We start from the raw sequence: 22862 nt of genomic DNA on the forward strand, positions 1-22862 counted from the left end.
CTTCAGCCTATATATTTTTAAGCCATGCAGCTAAAAGAATTACCCTGTTGCTGATGTGTTTTTAGCAGCCAAAGGACTTTTCAATTTTCATAAACCTGCAAAGAACGCTTTCTTCTTTTGTTTGACATTCCTGCCTGAACCACTTTTATTTCCAAGTAAATAGCAATAAGGATCACGTGGATGGATGTATCATAAGACTAGTAATTACAGTGCAAAACCCTCTGAATCACTTTAAAGTAAGTCAGTATCTGGTTGGATTGAAGGGCACCTTCTATTTCTATTTTCATGTATTCAGACTAAAAGATGTCAGTGGAGCTCCACATTGCCTTGAAGGATAGAATTTAAGGATTGCATGGTCATAAAGCAGGATGCAGACAATAATTTCTAAGACTTCTCTTCCAGACAGTCCTCTTTAAACTGGTTTTTCATTCAATAGATTAGGAATCAGGAATTTGTTTAGAACGATTGTTGTGTCTATCCTATTTCTTGTGACTGGACCCGGAAGGAAAAAGTTGCCTCATGCATAGATGAAGCTGTTTCTTTTGTTTTGTTTTTCCTTAGTTTAGTTAACTGTGAATTGCTTGATGAGGTCCATGTGTTCTCCCTGGGATAGTAAAGTACAGTAATATGGTCTATAAAGCATCAGGTTTTATTATAAAATAAAAAATCTTTGGTGCACTTACCGTAACAATGTGGTGACGTATTTTATTTAATATTTGTAAATCCCACATCTATCAGGAGCTCCATTCCATCATGTAAGTGTTGAATTTTAAAAATCTTGCAGTACTCGTTCTTCCTAAACATTTAGAAAGTTTCCTTGTACTGTGATACTCTGTCCAGGAAGTGTGGAAATTGGCCAGGACAAACAGATTAACGTTTTACCATACATTTGGACAGAAGATAAAACAATTTTTGCAGTTCTAAACTAAGGTGTTGCCCTGTTTGCTAATCTATGCCAATTTCAAACACTACACAAAGTTCACATGCGTCTTCAGGTGCAGCCTTCTCTTCAAAGGCATTTTAAAGGTAGTGAACACTGTCAAATCCTGAAAGGGATTAAATTCTTCCTTTCCCTGTAATTACACGACCATAGTTTGTCTGACGGCTATTGAAGATGTATTTGATTTTTGAACTGCCTGAAGAATCTGAGTCTCGGATTCGCAGGAGGTTTGTGTCTCAGTTAACATGAACCATGACAGAAGTGCGCATGCTTTAAGAGGATATTGTTTGTGGTCCAAATGTTATTTTGGGCAATTTTAATTTCAACTGTTTATCGATGACTTCTTATCTTTCAAGCAAGAATGTGTGCATACCTCAATGACTTCGAAGACCAGGAAAATGGATGGACTTATCAAAATTAAGAAGCTATACCTAACTCTTTAACCTTGCTTTTAAGCTATCTTTCTTATCATCTGGTGAATAGCATGAGTAAATGTAAAATGCTCAGTGCTTCTGTATGTAATCTGCCTTTGATACCTTCTTTGCAAATTAATCAAACCAGTGAACAGGAACATGAAATCAATGTTTATTCTTTCTGGAATAAATCCCATTAAAATAGTGGCATGTAAGAGGTACTATGAAATATATGTAGATAATAACGGAAATTGACCATTTTTTCTCCTGTCGGCAAACTTTCTTATATATTTTAAGAAAAAATGAAGCTGTGTGATTCCACTCGAATCTTTCATCATGCAATTGTTTGTGTTACTGGTGGCTGTTTAAACATTTATTTTTCATTTAAATCTAAATTGTATTTAATTTAAAAATGATAGGGGTGTCAGTACATGCTTTATAAGTATGATGCTGTGTCTTAGTTTACAGTGTCTTTTGTAGTGTGAAACATTGCATAAAAGCTGTCACATAGAGGTCATGGTGTTTTTCCATATGCTCCGTAGTATCACCAGCTTATTTTCAGGCTGTACCCCTGTGTTCATTTACACATCAGCTAAAAACCGTGTCTGCCTAACACAAAGTGTTGGACGTTGCAAATATTCAGAAATCCACATCTGGTGCAAGGAATTGACCTATATATAATGAAAAATGATTTAAAAAACCTTTCCTGCTTAACATTCCTTAAAAATCTGGTTGAGGTCAGAGATTTTTCTTGCTGAGTTCCAGGAATGACAGCTGCTCAGAGCTGATTCTTGATCAATGAGAACTGTTGGATTGGAAATGAGATACCAATGTCTCCTTACGAATATCGTACATTCATTTTTCCGTTAGAGCATTTTTGTCTTGACATTATCCTTCTCGTATGGTTTTTAAAGCCTTAAATCTAGAAAATTCTTTTTTTTTCTTCATAGGCGTACACTGTCGACAACATTTACAGCATGCTTTCTCTGTAGGCAGTGACTGAATGCAAAAAAAATGGTTTGGGGATTTGTTCAAATGCAGTCAGGACATTCTTTTTTTCAACATGACAACATGTTTTCTGAGCAGAACTTTTTTTGGGGAAAAAACAGTCGTATTTTCATCCCCTGTATCAGAGAAGATTGCAACTGAAATCACTTCCTGAGAGGGGAGAAGGTCATTGTTTATTGCCATGACCACACCATTGAATTTGGCTGTAACATTAATTGAAATGAACTTGAGGGAGCTGCTGAGAGCTGTAAAAATCTGCCTTTTACTCTGCCAGATTCTGCATTTCAGTGGGGTTTCTTTCTGGCTTGCTCCAAGACATTTTTTAATATAATTTCAAAAAAATCATGAGCAATTAAAACATTATTCACTGTTTGGATTTGCCAATGAAAGCCAAATATTATTGCTGAAGCTGACAGGAAAGCTGTTATTAATTAGCACTCCTGTCTGTACAATAGTTTGCAACCACAGTGGTTCCTGTCACTTGCCTGTGCTCCAGCACAAGTCTCCTCTGACCAAACCCTTATCCCACATTTGCGTCGTAGACGCCACATTTTTTAATTAAGCGTCTTTTCAGTTGTTTCCAACGAATTGTTTCCTTTCACAGAAAAATAACCCATCTCCCCAGAAAAACATCCTGGATGGAGATTCTCCTCGCTTGCCACATTCCATTTGTTCCTCTGTTTGCATCTACTGACCGAAACCAGATCTGTCAGCAAAACAAGGCTTGGGCTTCTCCGAATCTCTGAACCGGACACAAGGAGGAAAACCTACAGGATTGACAGAAACTCCTGTGTTTACATGGGGGAACTTTAGAAATCACGTAAAAAACTGCCTGGACATTCGCCAGCAAAAGCAAAATATTTAATTTACTAAATTTCCAGTTTGAAACGGTAGACGTCTGGAGCTGTAGGTCCCATACGCTTGCAGTATTTTAAAGCACCCTTGTGGTTTTAGTGGGGCACCAAATACCTGGTGGTTTCTCAGTCCCACTTTATCACGATTCCATTTTATTTGTTGAGACTCGGTAGTTTCTAGGTGATCATTCACTGCAGAGAGCTGGCTGTCTCCTAGTCCTCTATGAACAAGAAGTGAATTTGAGCTTGGTTTGTAGTCTGGCAAAGAAACTGAGTCTCAGTCGCAGGTGGTGCGGTCTTGTTTGTTTGAGATGATACTTTCTTTTTGTCCCTTAACCAGTTGCTTACTGTGCAAACCGTATGCTGAAACAGTGAAATGGGAGTCAGCCAGCAAACCCCAGCTGGAAAACAAAAAGAAAGAGACGAGTATTTTCACTTTCAGAATCAAAGCTGTGAGCATGCTGTGTGAATGAGTTTAACACGTTTATCCTTTGTGTGTGAACGGAGCCCAGAACTGGTCTCACTCTCCCAATCACACCTCCTCTTTCTGCGTCTCCTCACAGCTCTCCTGCTCTCCTGGTTCATGTTGACTCTTGCCGAGAGCAGGCAGGAGGTTCTGCACTCTCCTATGGAGCACAATTTATTCTGGATTTAATTACAGTGATTGAGGGAATAAATTCTTCGCCAGCAGATGTTTTCAGTCACCCTCCCCTGTTAACCTTTTCAGTTCCAGCACTCTTTCTGGGAACTTTTTTTTCAAATAGCTTTTCTTACTCTGAAAATCAGATTTTCTTACTCGAATTGAAACAATTTATGGCGTCATTTTCATATATGGTCTAAACTATCAGCTCATTGTATAATTTGGGTTTTATTATTAGTTTTTCTTTATTTAAGGGATATCATTTTATATATCATATATCATTTCATTGGGTTCAAGTATCATTCTTTGAGGAGTATAAATTACTGCGTATATATATTTAAAAAAATCATTTAGCAGTGAATTACCTGGAACAGATTACAGTTGAACATCTTAGTTCAGATTTACATCTGCTGTATTTCCAGTGGGCTGTTGCAGATCATTATTTTGTTGTAATTAAAGAGATATAATACAAGCAGAAGTGAGTGTGTGGGTCCGGGCTGCTGTAGGTTCATACCTGAGTATTTTCTGTTTTGGCAGTGTTTTAAGGTAAATCAGATCTCATTTCTCAGTTTTCTGGATGTATTCCCTCCTTCTGCATCTCTGGTATGAGCTTGTATTGCTTCGGGTCTCATCAGCTGTCATTACACAAGAGTGAGCTCTGGCCCTAGATAGTGATCTTCTTGGTAATATTCAAGCAGCTTCAGTTGAAGACATTTTTGTTACAGCAGTGTTTGTACAAGGCAGGAAACTCTTATTATTAATCAGCGTGTGGCTTTTTAGTTTGTTTTGATTCTTTTTTAATATCCGTAAAGCATATCCTATTTTGGATCGATGAGCCGATGATTGATGATCGGTGTGGTTGTAGAAGTGAAAAATGCAAAAATCTACACAGATCCAAAGCAGGCATGTGTAGGGCAAAATACACGTTTTCTCCTATTAATAACTAAACTAGGCATCCTAATGTCCAGACCTCAGGAGCCGCAGTCCTGTGGGTTTTCTGTCTCTTTAAATTATCACCAGCTGAGGGCTGTGAGAAAGGTCTACACTGGTCCAGTTAAGCCTTAATTGGATCAAATTAACCTCTCTCCCTGGTGCAGACATGTTTATAAGTTAAAGAGACCAGCAGGGATCCAGACCCCAGGAATTGGGATCCCCTGAATGAAACATCAGTTTGAAAATATTAGCTTATTAGGTTTCGGAAAATGCATTGTAGAAGAAAATCTCATCATTGTATTCATCAGTTCAATCAAGGTTTTGATGGTCAAAAATGGTTGAATGTGTTGGAACACATTGGGTTGTATACTGTAATTTCATAGCCACTAACATTTAGAGTTTTTTATAACTAATAGTTGTAAAAATGATTTATACATTTAGCACACAGTGGTGTGTTTTTTCATTCAGTAGAAATCTCAGAAATGCTTTTGGATAGATGACAGCTTTTATTGAAAGCGCTATTTTTGGTTTCTAAATTGCCTTCACCAAATAAAGTGTGGCAACATCCAGCAGTTTTGAAGTGTGGGTAATCTGGGGTCATGGACTTTAAAGTAAAAATAATGAACAGGCAGGCTTTTACTCTTTCATAAACCTTTTTTGGAAATTGACCATCCACTTCAAAGATTATTTCTCTTTTTGTGGGATTATTATGACTTTAGGCTCTTCTTTATACAGCTGGGCACCATTTCATGTTTGAGAAGTTATCGCTGGTATCCTAATTTAATAACGCTTCAAACTGTGGCTTGAAACACAGACAAATTCTTGTATGCTCAATGCTTTTCCTTGGGCAGTGTACAGTATTCTGCTGGAATTCATTATAAATGTGCTGGAATATTCATATAGTAAAACAAACTGTCCTTTAGAAGCAAATTCGACAATGCTCTGAATGAGTTTATTTTTAGAATTTCGGGGGTTATCAGTTTGCTCTCTGTTGCTAGGTTTTTGTTTTTGTCTTGACGTTGTCAAACATCCAAGTTCTTTGTCTCTTCTTCACTTTTACCCTTTGAGATATTTTGCAGGAGCTTGTTAATTATGCATCTAAGCTTGCTAATTGAACCCTGCAGGTCAATACAAGAGCTGGGGTGATACTCACAGGACAGTGCAGTACTTCACAGGCAAGTGTGAATGACTGCAGGTATGTAGAAATGGATCCCTCACAGGAGGCTCTGTATAGATCCACAGGCTGCCTGTCCAGGAGACATAGGAGTGCTGGCTGAACAAAAACACAATAACTGCTGTCTCCCTTACTGTGTTGAAATTCAGCTTTGCTGCCCATCTCGAAAACCTACGTGTAGGAAAGGTGGAGGCGTGTACACACGTATCCACTGCAGGTTTTTTTATCTTCTTCATTAAAAAGAGAATGCACTGAAATGTGATTTCCCAAACTTCTAAGAAATCTAAGAAAAGTGAGGCAGGACAGCTTTTCATGTCAAGAGGCTGCTCATTTTGTATAAAGAAAGGTTATAAACAAGACCAGGCCACCCGGCCCATCTTGTGCACATTTAGGGAGCTACAGAGCCTGGAAGGATACAGAAGCTCTCATTTGACTTCCTGACATATTCCTTTTCCTTTCACTGCGTTGATTTATTCTGTCTGTCTTATGTTATAGATCTTGCAAAGTCAGGTTTTGCGTTCCACTGGTAACTGTGCAGGTGCTGAGCTGGAGGGTATGGACTGGAAATGGTGCTGTTATCAGCCGGGTAGTGCTGTGCTGCTGACAGCTCACACCAGTCACCAGGACTCAGGCCTCATGCTTTTCTCGTGTGCATCCTTATACACAAAGCACTAGCGCTGATCTCCCAATACCTCTTTCACAGCTGCATTTTGACATGCTCCCTTTCAACGCACTCCTGCTTTCAGCCACCCTCAACACTGTCTGTCTTCTCCCCGGCTTCGCAATGTTGAAGGGAGACGGAGAAGCTTGAACGCTGAGCACTCAGTCCTGCTGGGAATGCTTTGTGCCAGCACGGTCAGGCGCAGAGTCTGCCTTTTAGAAGCTAAGCAGCACGTCATCTTTCCTCGGTTTCAAAACTATTTCTGTTTCCATCAGAGTGGGGAAGAAAACGTGAGAATGTTTTTGCTGTAAATGTGTGCTTAACTGAAGTAAAAAGCACCCCCCCAACAGCAGTTCAGAACAGGTGCTTGGGCGAAACATGGGGTTTATCCTAAGGGGGTCTAGGTGAGGGCCGATGGGTGTGTTCCTGTTAAATCCTTGCTGTTTTTTTTATGAAATCTATTCATTTGAAAGCTGCACATTTGCAAATTTGGCTTGAATTTGAAAAGAAACAAGGACTTGACTGGCTTTTGCTGGAGCACTTTTGCGAATGCGAATGACTCTCGCCAAACACGGCTTTTAGACTGTTCGGCAGTGGCTTGATAGCACTTGATAGTTTTCCAAAGAGAGGTCTGTTTTGGTGCAAGAGGAGATGTGGATTTTTTCAGTCTGTACTGGGAAGGAAAAAGGCCTCAAAACAACATGTTTATTTTGACAGTTAGACAAGCAGGAGCTTGAGTCCTTGAAACCCTGTCAGTTAAGAGAGGAAGGAGGTGTGTAATGGTCTCGTCAGGGCATATATCCCTCGTGAAAGTACGAGGGCTTGTAGGATTATATTCTAAGAACTGTTAAGAGGCCTGAAGGCCTGGGTTTGTGTCTTTTGTGTGATCACTGTGAATTTTGATTAGGCTTTGTTTAAAAGGCTTTTTTGCAAATCACCCCCCCCCCCAAAATCTGAAGTTCTGCAGTTTTTTGAGGTGGACTGCAATCTGTGCGGCCAAAATCTCTGAAGTAGGTGTGGTTTTGACCTTGTCCCTCTGCTTCAGACATTTTCCCGAATGCACTCTTTAATTGTACAGCTTTTTTGGAAAATGGATGGTAATTATGTTGTATTTTTTCTGCCTTGGTTTGCCTTCAGGAAATCTATTCTCTTGTAAATCTTCTTTTTCTTTCGTGTGCGTGTCTTTGTGTGTTGTCTTCAGAGCCACAAATTACTGCAAGATTACTTAATTGTTTACATTTGTACAATATTTGGCCTTACAGCATCTGGTTGGAGGCACTTTGGTGGTCAGTGCACCACAATGAGAGACAATAGCTGCACTCAGAAAGCAGAAACAAAGAAAGAGACTGAGTAACTTCAACAGAGGTAAATCCACAATGAGGCATGGCCTGGTTGATGGGATAAAGATGGATTCATCCTTGGATGGTCCTCTCTATCAGCCCAGAAAGCCTGTTCCTTTAAAGTGGGATTGTAGTGTTGTAGTGCCTCATGATCTCCAACCATTGAGCTTCAGTTACAGGTATCTTGCTTCGCTTTGGTTCTGAGGTATATCATCACCACTAGTGATTGTAAATGTGTTGCAGCTATCAGTGGACTGCAGGCATAGTTGATGAGTAATATCTGTATTACAACATTTACCAAAACCCAGCTGGCATTTGCGGATCCTGATTTTTCCAGGAATGCTGCCTTGGGGCCATCTGGGGTTAAATTTCGTGTCCCATTAGTAGCCAAAAAAGAAAAATATATTCTCAGTAGTAAGCAAACATCAATGGGCCAAGTGAGGTCCAGTAGCTCAGTAGCAGGTAACTGTGCTACGAAACTAGATGATGCAGAATTGTTTCTCCTGCCAGGCATTCGTGCCATGCATGCAATCTTCTTGATTGCATTTTAATAGAAAGGTGAGAGCCTGGTTTTTATCTCAATATCTGCTTGAGCTTTAATTTCAATATCTGCATAATCTGTGATGTAAGACACTAGTCCGTGTTGTCCTTAGAGTCCCTGGAAGTATGCATTTAACTAAATAACATGCTGTAGAGAGCAATCTTGTCGTGTGTGTGATGGAAAACACATGGTCTATGAGGGCAGCAATTCTAAGGTAAACAAAAGCATTAGCAGAGTCTACCCTGTGGAATTCTATATGCTGTAATTAACAGTGAAACACAAAACAAAAACACGTGCAGAAACTAAGGTGAAGCACATTTAAGACCAGTCACAAGGAGTCACAAAAAGGTTCTAGCTGTCTGAAACAAGAATACCAGCTCTATTATTAAACCAACACCTTGGGTTCTGGAACAAGCATCCTAGTCCTAGTCAAATCTGGGAACAATGCACAAAGTTTAATAAGCTTCTGTGAGCTTTTTAATGGATGAAAGTTATATAATTTACCAGATGGAAAAAATGTTCCGTTCATTGACACGGTTTTACTAAAAAACCAGCTGCCTGAAGGCAAGTCTCACAATAAACCCGGTAATTCAGGGAGAAAATCTTATTTAAGGAAGTGAATTAATTGTTCTCGGGGAAAAGAATTTTTGCCTCTGGGATATTGGGCTTGGTTTCTGGATGAGAGATCTTGGCTCAGGGGATGCTGGTGTCAAGGTCGATTATCATGGCTGACAGTCGTTCGGCACAGGCTGGGAGCAAGATTCCGAAAGGAGAGCCACTGTTGGATATTATAGCACTTCCTTAAGCGCTGCACCACTCAAGATATTTTATGGCACATTAAAGTAGTATTTCCCTGCCAGAAATATGCATAATAATATTTAGAAGAATTTTATAAACACTCTCTTTCTGAAGTTCTATATTTATTTTTTGTCACTGCTTTATTGCTGGAATGTCCTGTTTTTACTGTTTTACTACATGTTATATATATTTTTTTAAAATTGCAAGCACCCAAGGAATTTTTAAGAATTGCGTATGGTTTAAAAAACAACAACTGAAAAACAGAACTGTGGATTTTCTCCCAGTGTTGCTTTCAGGCTCTGATTATACCACCAGGTGCCCTGGCTTCCAGACAAACAGTCTGGGGAGCCCCTGTGTGTGTTCTTTGCAAGGGAACCCAAGGTTTCACGGATCACTGAGAGCCAAGGAGGCCATTAGTACAACTAATGGCCTGTATCTCCACTCCTTGTATGTATAGATGTACTGCTGATAGGGCAAAAGGACATCATTTACTGCAAGAGTAGCAGCCTATTGATAACCACTCTTCATTTCTTCAAGTAATGTAAATTGGAAGTAGACTTTTTCTTTCTGCGTTTACTGTATCTGAAGAGAAGAAAATTGTTTGGGTGTCCAATGAGCTGAGGAGAAACAATGACCCAGAAGATGCTATATCTATTTTTTAGGAAATCTAGGAGTAGCAGGGCTACTGGGCTCCTGAAATTAAAATGTGGCTAACTTCCTGGGCTGTGCCCATGGGACTGAATTCTGATTACAGAGTTCATGGAAGCAGGAATCAAAGATTAGGAGATTAGTAAGAGGTTAGTCTGCTGGACACCTCAAGTCATGTTATTAGTTAATATGTTGTATACTGTCTTATCTTTTTTTAATTGAGAACTTCTCAAATTGGTTTAATATCTAGGAAACACAAATCTGTTTTTGTTTAGTTTTTTTTAACGTGACACTACCCAGATTAAAGGTGCATACATTTGCTTTGTTGTCCTCCTGATAATTAGTGGTTGTGTTTGCATGTGTGAACCATATATTTCTATCCTTCATGTCTGTCTGTGGCAGGTCACCCGCAGAGCCACCCATCGTGTGAGAGATAGCAACTCTGAATTTCATCTGGTCTGCCGAGCTGTTTGCTGCTGGATTTGACAAGAGGAATATAGTGACATGCAGAGAGCTGGCAAAGGCTGACAGTAGTATCTCGAACAGCAGTTTAAAAAAGGGGTGCTTATGTTACGGTCAGCTTGGGATGAGCACCTTGTGGCTGCTCAGACCTTGCAGTTACGACTTGTTAGAAACTCATTCCACTGCAGTGAGTCACAGCCCACTTTGCTTTTCTTTCACCACTAATCTCTGTTTGTTATGGTCGGAGGAGTGTTCATTGTATAATCCCTGAAGAATGTACACCTTCAAGGGAAGATGTGCAGGACAGCTCCAGGGAATACCATGCCCTGGGGACATTGTCGTGACAGCTCTGCAGCCTCATTTATGTTTAGTGCTATTTCAAGAGGACAGTCACATATTCAATAGTGTATTTGTTCTTCTGTAAATGAAGACTCTAAAGGAGTCTCTGCCTATGAAAAATAGGACAATGAGATTGTTTATCATCCTTTATGTAATGGGGATAATATGTTAATTTTTGTTTTTACATCTGCCAAACCAATGCAATGTCTCCCATTGCAGTCAGCCAGTATTACATCAATGTGTAGGTAGACATACTGTAGAATGTATAGATCCAGTTTCTGTGAGACGTGGCACTACCAAGGTATTTCCTAATCCTGAACAGCCTGCTCAGAAACCAGGCTCTCCTGTGTATCCTCCTGTCATGTGTCTAATGTCTTTTAAAGTTTTTTCCCCTTTCCAAATGAGCACCTGGAGAATGATAACAACCAAATGGTATGGTAGAACTGAGTTCATGAATCAGGTGTGCAGCGTTTTGATTAGTTGAAAACATAAAGGTACCATGTTTTACGGGAAAAACATGCCGGAATGCTTGGTGTTGAATCTGAATCAGACAACATTAAAAACTGAGTCATTCTAAATTAGAGGCTGGATCTGACCTGATGTTTAGAGCCTTAAAATGACCCCTTGTTAAGCCTGTACTTTTTGTTTTTTGAAATCTGATAAGGCAGCTTTTCACCGGTTGACTCACAACACTTCTCTCTGATAATGTCAGGTTACAACCTCATTGTAACCTGAATTCAGTGTAGATGAGTGCAGATAGCAAAGAGTGACCTGTAAGTAATGTGGTAGTTCTTTGTGAAAGACACACTAGCCCTTAAAGAGTGGATAGTTCCTGTATTCAGCTTAGTTGAGCACATGTTATTTATTGCCACTAATAAATAATACAAATGCTTGCTTTTGCCATCTCCTAGCACTCCATAAGCTGTGTTTCAATAATAAAGCACTAAACCATGGGTGACAGCATACCTTGCAATAGTATCCCTGCATTTGAAATGTTTGGAGTAACATTCCTGGTTTTTGTCCTTTGCTCTGGAATTAATTTGGATCAGAATTGTCCTTCACTGGATTTTGCATTGGGGTTCTATTAGGAAACATGTTTTTTTTGCTATCATCCTTTTTAATCTCTCGTGGATAAATTAAGTAGTGCGGAAAATAAACCAGTCTTTCTCATTACCTATTTCTTAGTATTTCTTAGAAGCATTTCATGCTTCTGATGTACTGAAAAGGGGATAAAGAATTCTGAACTGTCAGAAATACTACATGATACAAATACTACAGATCTGTATACAAATCTTTCAAAGGCTGTGTTGAAATGTCTCCTTTTATGCTTATCCAGGGCAGAACAGTTTCTTGTTTCATTATCTTTTTACCTGGAGATTTATAAAGTGAAGATAACTTAATCCCACGGGGTTACAGGAATGAGCTCTGAAGTCAAGAAATGAGAGGGAGGAAATGATTTTGGCTCTCCATTCACGACAGTCACAGCAGGACTGTACTCAGAGACCACAGCCTTCCCAATACAGATCTGTATCCTCACTGACAGCCTGGATTTGGGAAGGAATTCTGAAATGCATTTTCTCCCAGTTTGCTTTGACAGAAGCGCTATTGTCACACCACGTAGTTCCTGTCTATCCAGCTTTCAGAGGGTTATCCCATTACAGCTCCCTGCTGTCTAGAAAAGGTCTTGCTTTAACAGGAGGGGGTGGGGGGAGTTGGGAAGGCAGGTACCAGGCTGGAAGACTTGTTGAGTGGGAAGATAATTTCAAACCGCACAGAAAAACAAACCAAGGTTCGTTAAGGTACGCCTGGGGAAGTTCACTCAAGCAAACGCGTACGATGGTGTACTAGGGAATAAACCACCGTTGCTAGAAACAAATGGTTCCTTGTCTGGACAGACTGACGGCTGAGCTAAAGGTACAGTATTAAAAAGTGATACATCCAACTGGCTTGCGTCTCAGAACACTCACAGACAACCCACGCACTGACTGAGCCCAGCCTGCACACTTGGGTAGAAAAAAAAAAACCTCCACCATTTGTAGCTGAGGCAGATTGTGCAGAAGTGTTCATGATAACCAAGCATTAAACACTAAGACCCTCCACCTCCCAACACACACACGGTCTCCTAATTGTGTTGAAAATGCACAGCTGCTCTGACTATCTGTCAGACTAAAAGGCAAAGAAAACATAAAGAGCACTGAAATTGACATTTTGCTTTGATATATTTCTTTAATCTTGGTTGGATGGATTCTTCTTGGGGCAACTCATTTTTTAGATTTCCATGTTGAAACCCATTGTAACTCTACTGACTTAACATTATTTCCCCCTTTGTTGCGGCAATCGATAAGAAACATGGATTTTAGACACAGTCTGCACAAGGTTATTGAGCCTGATCTCTTTTTGTCAGGTGCTCTTGGTAGATAAGACATGGGCTGCAATCAAAAGGCTTTGTCTTAAATTGTTAGTGTGGACTTCGCATAACCTCCTGGTTAGCACAAATTATAAAGACTAACTTTAATGCAAAATGTGACATAAGTGGTTATGGCTGGATACTGTACACTTCACCTCTCTGGAATGACGTTATGGTTCAGCTGTTCATTCGGGTTAAATTATTAACCTTAATAACTAATAGACTATTACTGCGGGCCTTTCTGTAATCTACCAGAAAGATTGTTTTACCTGTGCTTTTTATCAATGTACTGGAGCTATGAGCATGTGTTCAACTAAGAACAGGCAGCATGCTGTTGACTTGGACTAAAACGTTCAGCTCGTGAAACACACAGCATGTGTGTTTATGCGAAATTATTTTGATTAGAAGCATCTTATGCACTTAAAAGGATGCATTCAACCCAAGCTTGTTTATTCTTCCCTGTTAATGTTGGTCAGGTGATGAAATAAATTGTAAATTGTGTTAATGTTTAGTTTTATTTGTCTACACTGAAGTGAACTACAGATATTCTGGTCTTCTTGGATGTAGAAGTTCTGGAATGTCCTTAATTAGCTTGACCTCAGAAAGCACTTTGTTTAGGCTGAGGAAGTAGGTTTTGGCTAAACATGCAATATAGATCCTCTTTAAATATTTGAGGCCACACTGACCTAATGGTTTAAGTATAGAAACTGCTGTTCTTCATTTATCTGTTGACATATAAAACTATGCCCACTTACCCACAGATTGTCATCACTGGCTTTTGAAGAATAAATCAGGACTCTACAGGACAAAGCTTCAAGAGCACGTAAACTCATTTATCACATCAGATTAAGTAAGAGTGCATGAAACAAGCATCACGTTTGCCACATGCACAGCTCCTCTCCTGGGCTGTGGCTGGTCTCGTCTTTGTAGAGAGGCTGTCATTCATGTGAATCCCTGACAGCTTGTTCAAATTGGATCACTTGGCACAGGGGCTTGTCTGCAGGTATTGGATTTTCATGCAAGCAGTTTGCCAGACAGCATAATTGCAGCATATTAAGGAAGGCTGAAGTCTTAATGGCCTTTCTTAACTAATTTTTCAACCAAATGCCTGTTTCTCATGAGAAAACATCTTTTTTTTTTCTGTTCTTTGGATATGTCTTTTCACCCTCACACCTTCTGTAGATAAATTCTTTGTAGATATGGGAGACATGCCTGATAAGATAGGGATCATCTGCTGGGTACTGGATCTCATGCTCTTTCTGCTTGGTGGAAAGACGCATCAGCCGGCTCAGGGCCAGGAATCTATTGAAACAGGGACACTCCCGTGAGTTGATGGACACTGTGTGTCAGGCTAACACAGATCCTGTTATTGTTCTAACACGGAGAGCTTGTTGCCGGGTTATGCCATAGTTCATCAGCTGAGCTATGGAAATAGTGAGTTTTGGTGCACTGTTTTATTTTATTGTTTGGTTTTCTTTCGTTGTCAAATATTTTTTAAAAAAAGTGTTTAATGAAGTAAAAAGGCTTGTGATCCAATAGCAGTTGTTGTCATTTAAGAGACGGATACAAAAAATGCACTAAGATTGCATATTGTTTGAATTTGAGGGTGAAAGTGAAGGTTACAAGTTACATTTTAAATGCCTTACATAAACACAACTACAGTGGAATTAGTGTCATGGGTACGTTACATGTCTGTAACTCATAATTAATGAGAACTGTAAGAAGAGGTGATTATTCATCAGAAAATACACTTCTATATCTCCTGAGCAGTGCACCTCCTCCTTTCTCCGAGCAGCTCGTGGAATGCGGGGGGAAGTAGGAACTGATAGTCAATGTCTTTCAGTTCACTCACACCTCTGCTTTATACAAGGGCCTTAGGAGGCAACTGACAGATCCCACCTCTGTCTGCCTCAGGATTTCGGGATTACTCCATCAACATCAGCCTCACTTGCTGAACAGAAGAAAGCTGAGTTTGGCTTGGAACTGTAGTACATTTTTGTTGAAGGCCTGTATCAAATATACACATCAGTTCGTGGCACGCAGCCCTGGGATAATGTGAGATAAAAGACTGATGGCTTGTCAGGTTGGATCTCCTCCAGCTACCACCAGTGATGAACCACGTCCCTGGGAGAAAATTAAAAAATAAAAACGCCATCTTCCATTTTCAGAACCAGTTAGAGTGAAGCACACGGGTTTAAGTTAAAAAGAAGTGGGAAGCCGACAGGACAGGAAAATAAGATCAGTTAGAAAGGAAAGGAGGTGCTCACGCACTTGTGTGGGATTAGTGCACTTGGATACCCTTCAATCCGCTGTTTCAGTGTACCAGATCCGCAGAGTCAAGATAGATGCCAAACTGACTACACCTGAAGCATTGGTGACAGCACTGAAAGAGGCAGAAACAAAGTGGAGGTGCATTTGAAACAGGGGAGGTGGTGTAAAAAGTTACCCAGCCATGTTGTTGAAGCTGACACCCCGGCTTCCTTCAAGAAAAGGCTGGGCGAGATCCCTGGCTCAGCGAGCTCCTTACTATAAAACATGATAGATGGGCCGAGTGGCCTCTTATCATCTGTAACTGTTCTTATTGGCCCCTTTGCCGGAGAGAGTTTAAGTGCCCTTGAGAGCTCTGATGAAAGATGTCCACACCAGTCGCACAGTGGCAGCCAATCAAGTCTCATCCACATAGTCCTGCTAACTCCTATAAATCTTTATATATACAGCTATGTGCTCTACAAAGGAGTGAGCACAGTTCCTCTTGCTGAAGCAATCGATCAGCATCGTCTCTATCTGATGAACTGAACTGCATGTGTTGCCTACCTGCTGCTGTGGCTTTTTAAAGGAGGAGAGATCGGCGGCTGCACAGCACTTGGCGCTGGAAAATGTCCCAACTCCTCAGCTGTTAATGCAGGGCTTAGAAATGAGATGAAGAATCGTATAGGGGGAAACTGCGGCGTCTTTCCACTCTCGATTCTTTTTCTAAAGCCACAAAGGCTGCATGGTGTAAGTGGTGTAGGATGTCTGGGTGAAATTAAGTTCGGCAATGCGAGAGACTGAGTACTGTCAGGGCCGCAAACGTGTGAAGAGGCTCCGGTCGGAAACGAGCCTTGGTCACTAAGGGCGGGTGCCTGGTGAATCTGAAAATAGACGTTTCTTCAATCTCGTGACTTCATTTTCAGATCGTTTCCCGTGTTGGGGGGATCTGATTTCACAGCACATTGCAATTCCTTGAAGTCTCCTCGCGGGTTTGCCGGCATTATTCTGCAAGTGGTTCGCAAGCCAGGACTCCAAAGGCACACACCAGTTGGCCTGTCCTGTAACAACATGTAGCTCTTAAAAGAGCCTCATAAACCTGCGAGACCATGCGGTTACCACTGTAACGCTGGGAAAAAGCCCCCAACCTCTTGCTGAACTTGCTGAGTGACCTTTAGAGAAAACCGGGTGGGGTGTGCGAGTGGGGTCTATTTAAACCATTCCCACCCTTCTGTACCCCCAGCCCCCCAGCCCCCCCAAACCACTCGCGCATAAACACACACTGGAAACACGATGTCGTTTTTGTGTCCTTCCCAGTTGCTGGCATGAACTCGAGGAAATATAGGTCAGATACCAGATGTGCTTCCTACTAAACAAACAAACCACAAAGTTATATACTTGGCAGGGTCACAGAGAAGGGATATCCATGGAGTTTATAAAACATGATAGCACAGCACAGTAGACATGAAGTCACTCTTTTTGAGAATAAATTATTGGCAATTGTGCAGTAAATGAATAAGTTGGATTATCCTAACTGTTTTTTTTCTAATCAGTTTGAAGTGTTCTTGTTCTACGGCATATTTGTTAAATGTATTTATATCAAGAAAACTAAGCCCTTTTTCATACTGTTCATTCCTAAACAGACCAATCCAATGAAGTGTGAGTGCAAATTGAATTTAAAAACCCAGAGTTTAAAAGACCACTTAGAAGCTGAATTATGCTCCTAGATCACTTAAGCCAACATCCTCACATATTCCTTGCATGAAATGTGTCTCTCTCATGCTGATGTAAACAAATTAGCTTAATGTAATCACAGACAGTGGATTAATAGAGCAGCTTTTCTGTGTAAGAATCATTTCTGTCCTTTCTACATTATGCAGAAAGGATAATGCACTGTGCAGGGCCCTTCTCTTACAGCTGCGTCTCAGATCCCAGTGCATTTCATAACCTTGTATCTTTCATACTGGTAGATTGATGAGTTACAGACAGATGTGATTGTTTTTCTTGTTTTATATATGTTACTGAGTGCATTCCTGTCTGTGACTCACACTACAAATTAATGTTCAGCGTAAACATGGGCAGGCCTCAACAGTCGAAGAAATCAAAGTAGAGATGAGACAACTGAGGAGACAAACACAAAATACTCATCCAAACTTGCAATTAAGAACACAGAAAAATGTGCTTGTTAGTTTGAGGAAATTGCATCTTAAAAGGGTAATAAACCCACAAGAAAATGTAAAGTATATTAGAAATAGCCACAGGTGCATTATCTATTAAATCGTGCAGAAACAAATCCAAATTTATGTCATTTGTTTTATTCTTCTATATTCTTCTTTATTTAACAACCATAATCTGTTTCAAAAGAGCTTTTTTTGTTCCCAAAATGGAGTAAAATAATACAGTTCTTTACTCGGATGGCATATCAGTCTTCTTATACTGTATGTCTTCTTTGAAAACACAAGTATTACCTGTGAAATCTGAGGTGAGCTTTTCATGATTGTTGTGGTCCTTAATTCTCACTTGGAAAATATGAAGCATTCAGATTTTCAGTACATTTGCCACACTTGGTAAGGATCTTGATCGTGGTGTGGGAATGAAACATGTGAGGCTGTAACCTGGCATTAAGCAGGAGGCTGGAGCGACATTGTATCACCTGCTAGCGACATCACCTGGAGCAGGCACACAATAGCCTCTCGATGGCGACACCTTATTAGGCAGTTGTGCCATTATGAATCACAGTCAAGTATCACCAGGCAACAGTATTTGCTCAGGACTTGAGAGGAAAGCTGGCATAGACAAAGACAGGCAGACAAAGGGGCAAAGTAATATCTCCTGCATGGAAAGGTGAAATTCAGGCATTTTTACTGACTTTGTTTACTCCTGAGTGCCGTGAAGATGAGCACATCCTCCTTCACAACTTTTCTGGAAAATTATGCACAGAATGTAGGGAGTTCTACCACAGGACGGAAGGAAGGTAAGAGATAGGAAAGAGAGACGTTGTAGGAAGAGCTTTGGGAAAACAATTTTTTAGCCAAGTATACCTACAAATATCTCCTTAACTGAAAGAATCATCAACCGTGATTTCCAAGAACCGTCACTTCTCTTTGCGCATCATGAATGTGATGAGAATACATTCATGATGTAACCACAAGGTGGCAGCAGTACAAAGTCGTTAAACTTTCAATTTGCAGGCTCAGGCAGAAAATCTTATAAATCAGAAAAATCTAATAAAAAGCTGAAACAGTAAATTAAATGTGTAATTGCACCATTCAGTGGCAGAATGTTTTATTAATTTATTCGGATGAGTGTTGGGGGAGTGGCAACAGACTTTCTACGCAGAGATTAACTTCTAACATAATTTTGTAGATTTTGCTATCAGAGGTATAGGGCAGCCTGTAAATAAAATATTGAGGCTATAGTAACAGCTCTGTAACAGCTCCTAAAAATCTCTTATTACATTTTAGCCAATGAGAGAAAGTTCTGATGACATATCCCCTCTGTGTTACAATTACACAGTTATTATTACATTACGGAAAGGAACAACAGACAATTTCCCTTATTTGTGTGCCCCTATCAAGCGGTTCTCATTTTACATCTTTGGAAAGGTTGAAACAGGAATTTTAAAGAAATGGCTTTTGTTTTTAGTCTTTTTTGAGTGGCAGTGTCCTGATGAAGAGAGTAGAATAAATATTTGGTCTCAGTTTCGCTCAAGATCCGTCTGTGTAAGTGTCTTCACATTTAATTACATCTCCATGGACTCATGGCTCAGGGGTCAGGCCTAGCTATGTATTTTTCCCTGCTGTAAGCCATCTGTAAATGAGTTAAGTTACCTGTGTCACCAATGGGGAATCCCTAAATACAGTGCTGCCTATTTTATCACACCAGCTCTTACGTTTCTTATACCTGAGCTTACTGACAGCTGCCACATTCTGATCCACCCTTATACACAACATGAAAAAATGTGAGCTTCAAATCGGAGAGCGGGGCTTCCCTGCAGGAAAATCACAGGCTTCTCCACACTGTTCCATTGCATCGGCAGATCAGCAAATACAGATCAGACACACACAAAGGGATCTGATCAGAAAACAAACAGGGGTAAGAGAATAAATCCTTTTCACTTGAATTTCATCATGTAGAATGGGCCTGTTTCCATACATGGAAATATAGGCACTGGAGGTCTGTACACAGAAACGTAACTCGATTCTCTCTGCATGGGCTAACGACTTCAGTGTACACAGTCTGTCATGCTGGGAGGAATTTATTGGCAATAGCTTAAGCATGAGTAGGGCTTTGAGGCCTTTATCCAGCGAGGGAACAAGACTGAAGATGAGGCTAAAAAAAAATACAAGAGGAGATCATAATGACATATTGTAGCTCAATCAGCTACTGCTTGGATCCCATTTATTTTTTCAAAATAATATTCAAAAGCCAGAAACCGTCACCAGGATGAGCAAACCAAAAATGGATGTCCAGAATCCTCTGGAAGGAAAGTGGACATATTTTTTCTATGTTCACAGATCCCTCCCCCAATCTCTGACTTGTGTTAGCGAGTCAGCACTTGTTATTCTCAGTGACTCTTCACAGAAAGTACATAGAATTTAACAGGCTCATGAAAAGTTTGTCACGTGCCTTGTGGGAGCTGACTTTGACTGTCTTTTACGATTTTGAGATCCTGTGATGCAACAGGAGAATCTTATAAAACAATTCTGGAGAATACCTTTATAAATCATTCCATATATTATAAAATTCATTTAAATGCAATCAATTTCCAACAACAGTGAAGATATTAAAGCAAGAGTTATTCTAGGCTAAACTGATCCACAACGCATGCAATGTGGTTTGACTGATTGGAAACATGTTTAGATTATATTTGCTCTGTCCAGGTTTATTTAATCTAGGACTAATGCAATTAAATCAAATCCATTTTCTGAAATCTGAAACCAAAGCAGTATAGCTTGTCTCCAAAGGATTAGGGCCAAATTAGCCCTAAGTGTTATTGTGATGGAAAGGCAATGGTGATATCAATGCATAATGACACATGGCTTTCCTGTGTCACTATATTCATTTACAGAATTAGCCCTGTTTTCCATTCAAGTCCCCACGACTGTGCCATTTTGCCTTCTGTTAGAAGATTATCTCAGAGATTCAGGGCCAGATGCTGCATTTTTTCGTGAACTTGGAAACAGTTTTTTTGCTGGTCAGGATAATGAGAGGCAGGGGGCAGAGGAAAGTCTTTGGAAGGGAGGGGATGAGCAGAAAAGGTTTCCTTTCTGCCAGAAGGGCTGAGAGGTGTCCCAGCTTCCTGCAGAGATTCTCCCTGCTAGATTAACTCCACACGAATCAGCTGATCCATATTGAACAAGATTATCTGTGATGATTTTGTACTGGCCTGCTAATTTACTTGAAATCAAAGGGCTCGAATATTAAATACTGAACTTATTTTACCAAAGATTTAAAGTAACGTGTTTATGCTAAAACACGGATTTTTGTACTCTTAACCCTCACCAAGGTCGGTAGAACCTTATCTGTGCGAGGAGGGAGTCTTTGTCACTCCTTTTGGTACTTCTTTTCTGCGATAAAATTCTACAGCAAGACAAAAGTTTAAAAAATGTGAATGTTTTCCAAAACAAAGCAACACCTTTTAATACAATGGCCCATAAAGGTGTTTGTGCTTACTCTGTGCTCAAAGCTTACTTACAACATCTAACAATAAGGTAAAATTAAATTGAAACAATTTTAGGCCGTTATCCTGGATTTGTCTTTTGAAGAAAAAGCATCGCACCGTACATACTTTGATGTCGTTTGATATAGCCCCCACAGGGAATCAAACGATCTGTTCAGAATTTTCGTTTTGCCTTTATTTCAAAATGAAGGAAGTGAACAATACACATCTCTCTTTCTGTTCTTGTGGAGATGAGGATCAGGGCTCTAGCTAATGTTGTCAGGATAGCTCTCTTCAGTTTTGTTCTTTATATTATCCATCTCTGGATTGGATGCTTGTAATGGTGTGTTATGTGTATATATAATTGTGTACTTAATATGTTAAAGAGTCTTGTCAAGTTTTTTCAGGTGCTGACTCTTACACCCTTTGTGCTTGTCCTTTTACAAAACCTATCCCGCTTTGCGATCTCTGTTTCCGAGCAGCCAAAGAGCTTCTCTCGCGAACAGATGCTGGAGGGCGGTGGAGGGAGAGGTCTTGTCCCAGCAGCAGTGTCAGCGCTGAGTGAGCGTGGGGGGTTAATCGGTGCAGTGTGTGTCCTGCAGGCTGGCCCTTGTTTCCTCCCTGGACAAACAGCCACACACAGCTTGCCGTTTCCTGCTGCGGCTTTCCCTTTCTCTGGGTGGTGTATTCTTTTGTGAACCTGATAGTGAGACGGGGGGCCTGTGTGTGTGCGCTCACTGCTGGTCTTGCTGAAGCCACGGCTCTTTCTCCTTCGGCGCTGCGAGCGGCAAACACTCGGGGAGAGAGGCGACGGTAGGCCTTGTCTAGTGAGTGCTTCTCTCCAGGACCGCGGGGTGAGTTCGTCTATGTGATTGAGTGTTTCAGTTAGCGAGAGGAATTGCCGAATCCAGTGTTCAGCTCATCCTCTGATGAGCAGGAGTGCTCCATCAGTTATTTATTACCGTCAGTCATCACAGTGATGAAGTAAACATGATGGTTTTACTATAAAGTCTTTCGACTTCCTTTTAAATCCCTTCTTTCTTTTTGGCTTCTTTTCGGTAGGAGTGTCAGTATTTGTTACTTTCCCGCCTTCAGATTCTGGTCTTTAATAGTTCATGGACAGTGTTGCTGCTATTTAGTAATGGGGACCTGGCCAGGAGCAAGTTAAAACAAGTTAGAAGCAAGGACTTACAGCCTAGGCCCTTTCTGATTCAGAGACTGCTGTTTGAAAACCACAACGATACTGCAAAAAAAAAAAAGCACAGCCATTTAGAAGAGCCCAAAAGAAGACAAGGGCAGCTAGTGTATTAGCTGTTCGCATTGGGAGCTAATTGAGCAAGCAAGAGGGGATTTTGCAGGACAATCTGTTTCCCAGACTGCGGTGCCATAACAACTGCAGGGTGCTGTGTGCCCACCACTCGTCATGTGCGATCCTGTTCACACTGCCAGGCCCTGCCGCCAGCTGTCCATATGTGTGAAGACAGGGTACAGCTGGCATGTGGAAACTCGATAGAGGTGCTCTTGAAAAATCCTGCTTGACAGTGTTGGACTAGATTTCTTCTTGCTCCTCCTCTCTAGTTTCTTTCTGTTTTCAGAATCATATTATCATTTCGGCTATCGGGGATTTAGATGGCTTCTGAGACGGTCAAGATTATTGCAGGGTGAAGGCTTCCTAAGAATGGGACTTCACCACAAATCAGCAAGCTTTCCAGGCAGCCACTTTGGTTGGTTGCAGGTGGCCCTTGGTAGAGATCAATAATAATAATAATAATAATAATAATAATAATAATAATTG

At 40.5% G+C, this 22862-nt stretch overlaps 1 protein-coding gene across 5 annotated transcripts in view; it reads left to right on the top strand.

Annotated features, from left to right (window-relative positions):
* The window catches only part of septin12 (septin 12), a 92286-nt gene that overhangs the window by 19635 nt on the left and 49789 nt on the right, over positions 1-22862 (top strand). The window contains exon 1 of one of the 5 annotated variants that reach the window (XM_015360410.2): positions 18214-18379. The exons of 3 other annotated variants lie outside the window; for them this stretch is intronic. In XM_015360410.2, the coding sequence (XP_015215896.1) occupies positions 18301-18379 (79 nt within the window). In that variant the 5' untranslated portion in view covers positions 18214-18300. Of the gene's footprint in view, positions 1-18213; positions 18380-21796; positions 21922-22862 lie in introns of those variants that run through there. One more of the 5 variants, XM_015360413.2, reaches the window with a different exon arrangement.

Source organism: Lepisosteus oculatus, chromosome 19 (genome assembly GCF_040954835.1).
Source record: "Lepisosteus oculatus isolate fLepOcu1 chromosome 19, fLepOcu1.hap2, whole genome shotgun sequence".
In the NCBI taxonomy this organism is placed as follows: Eukaryota; Metazoa; Chordata; class Actinopteri; order Semionotiformes; family Lepisosteidae; genus Lepisosteus; species Lepisosteus oculatus.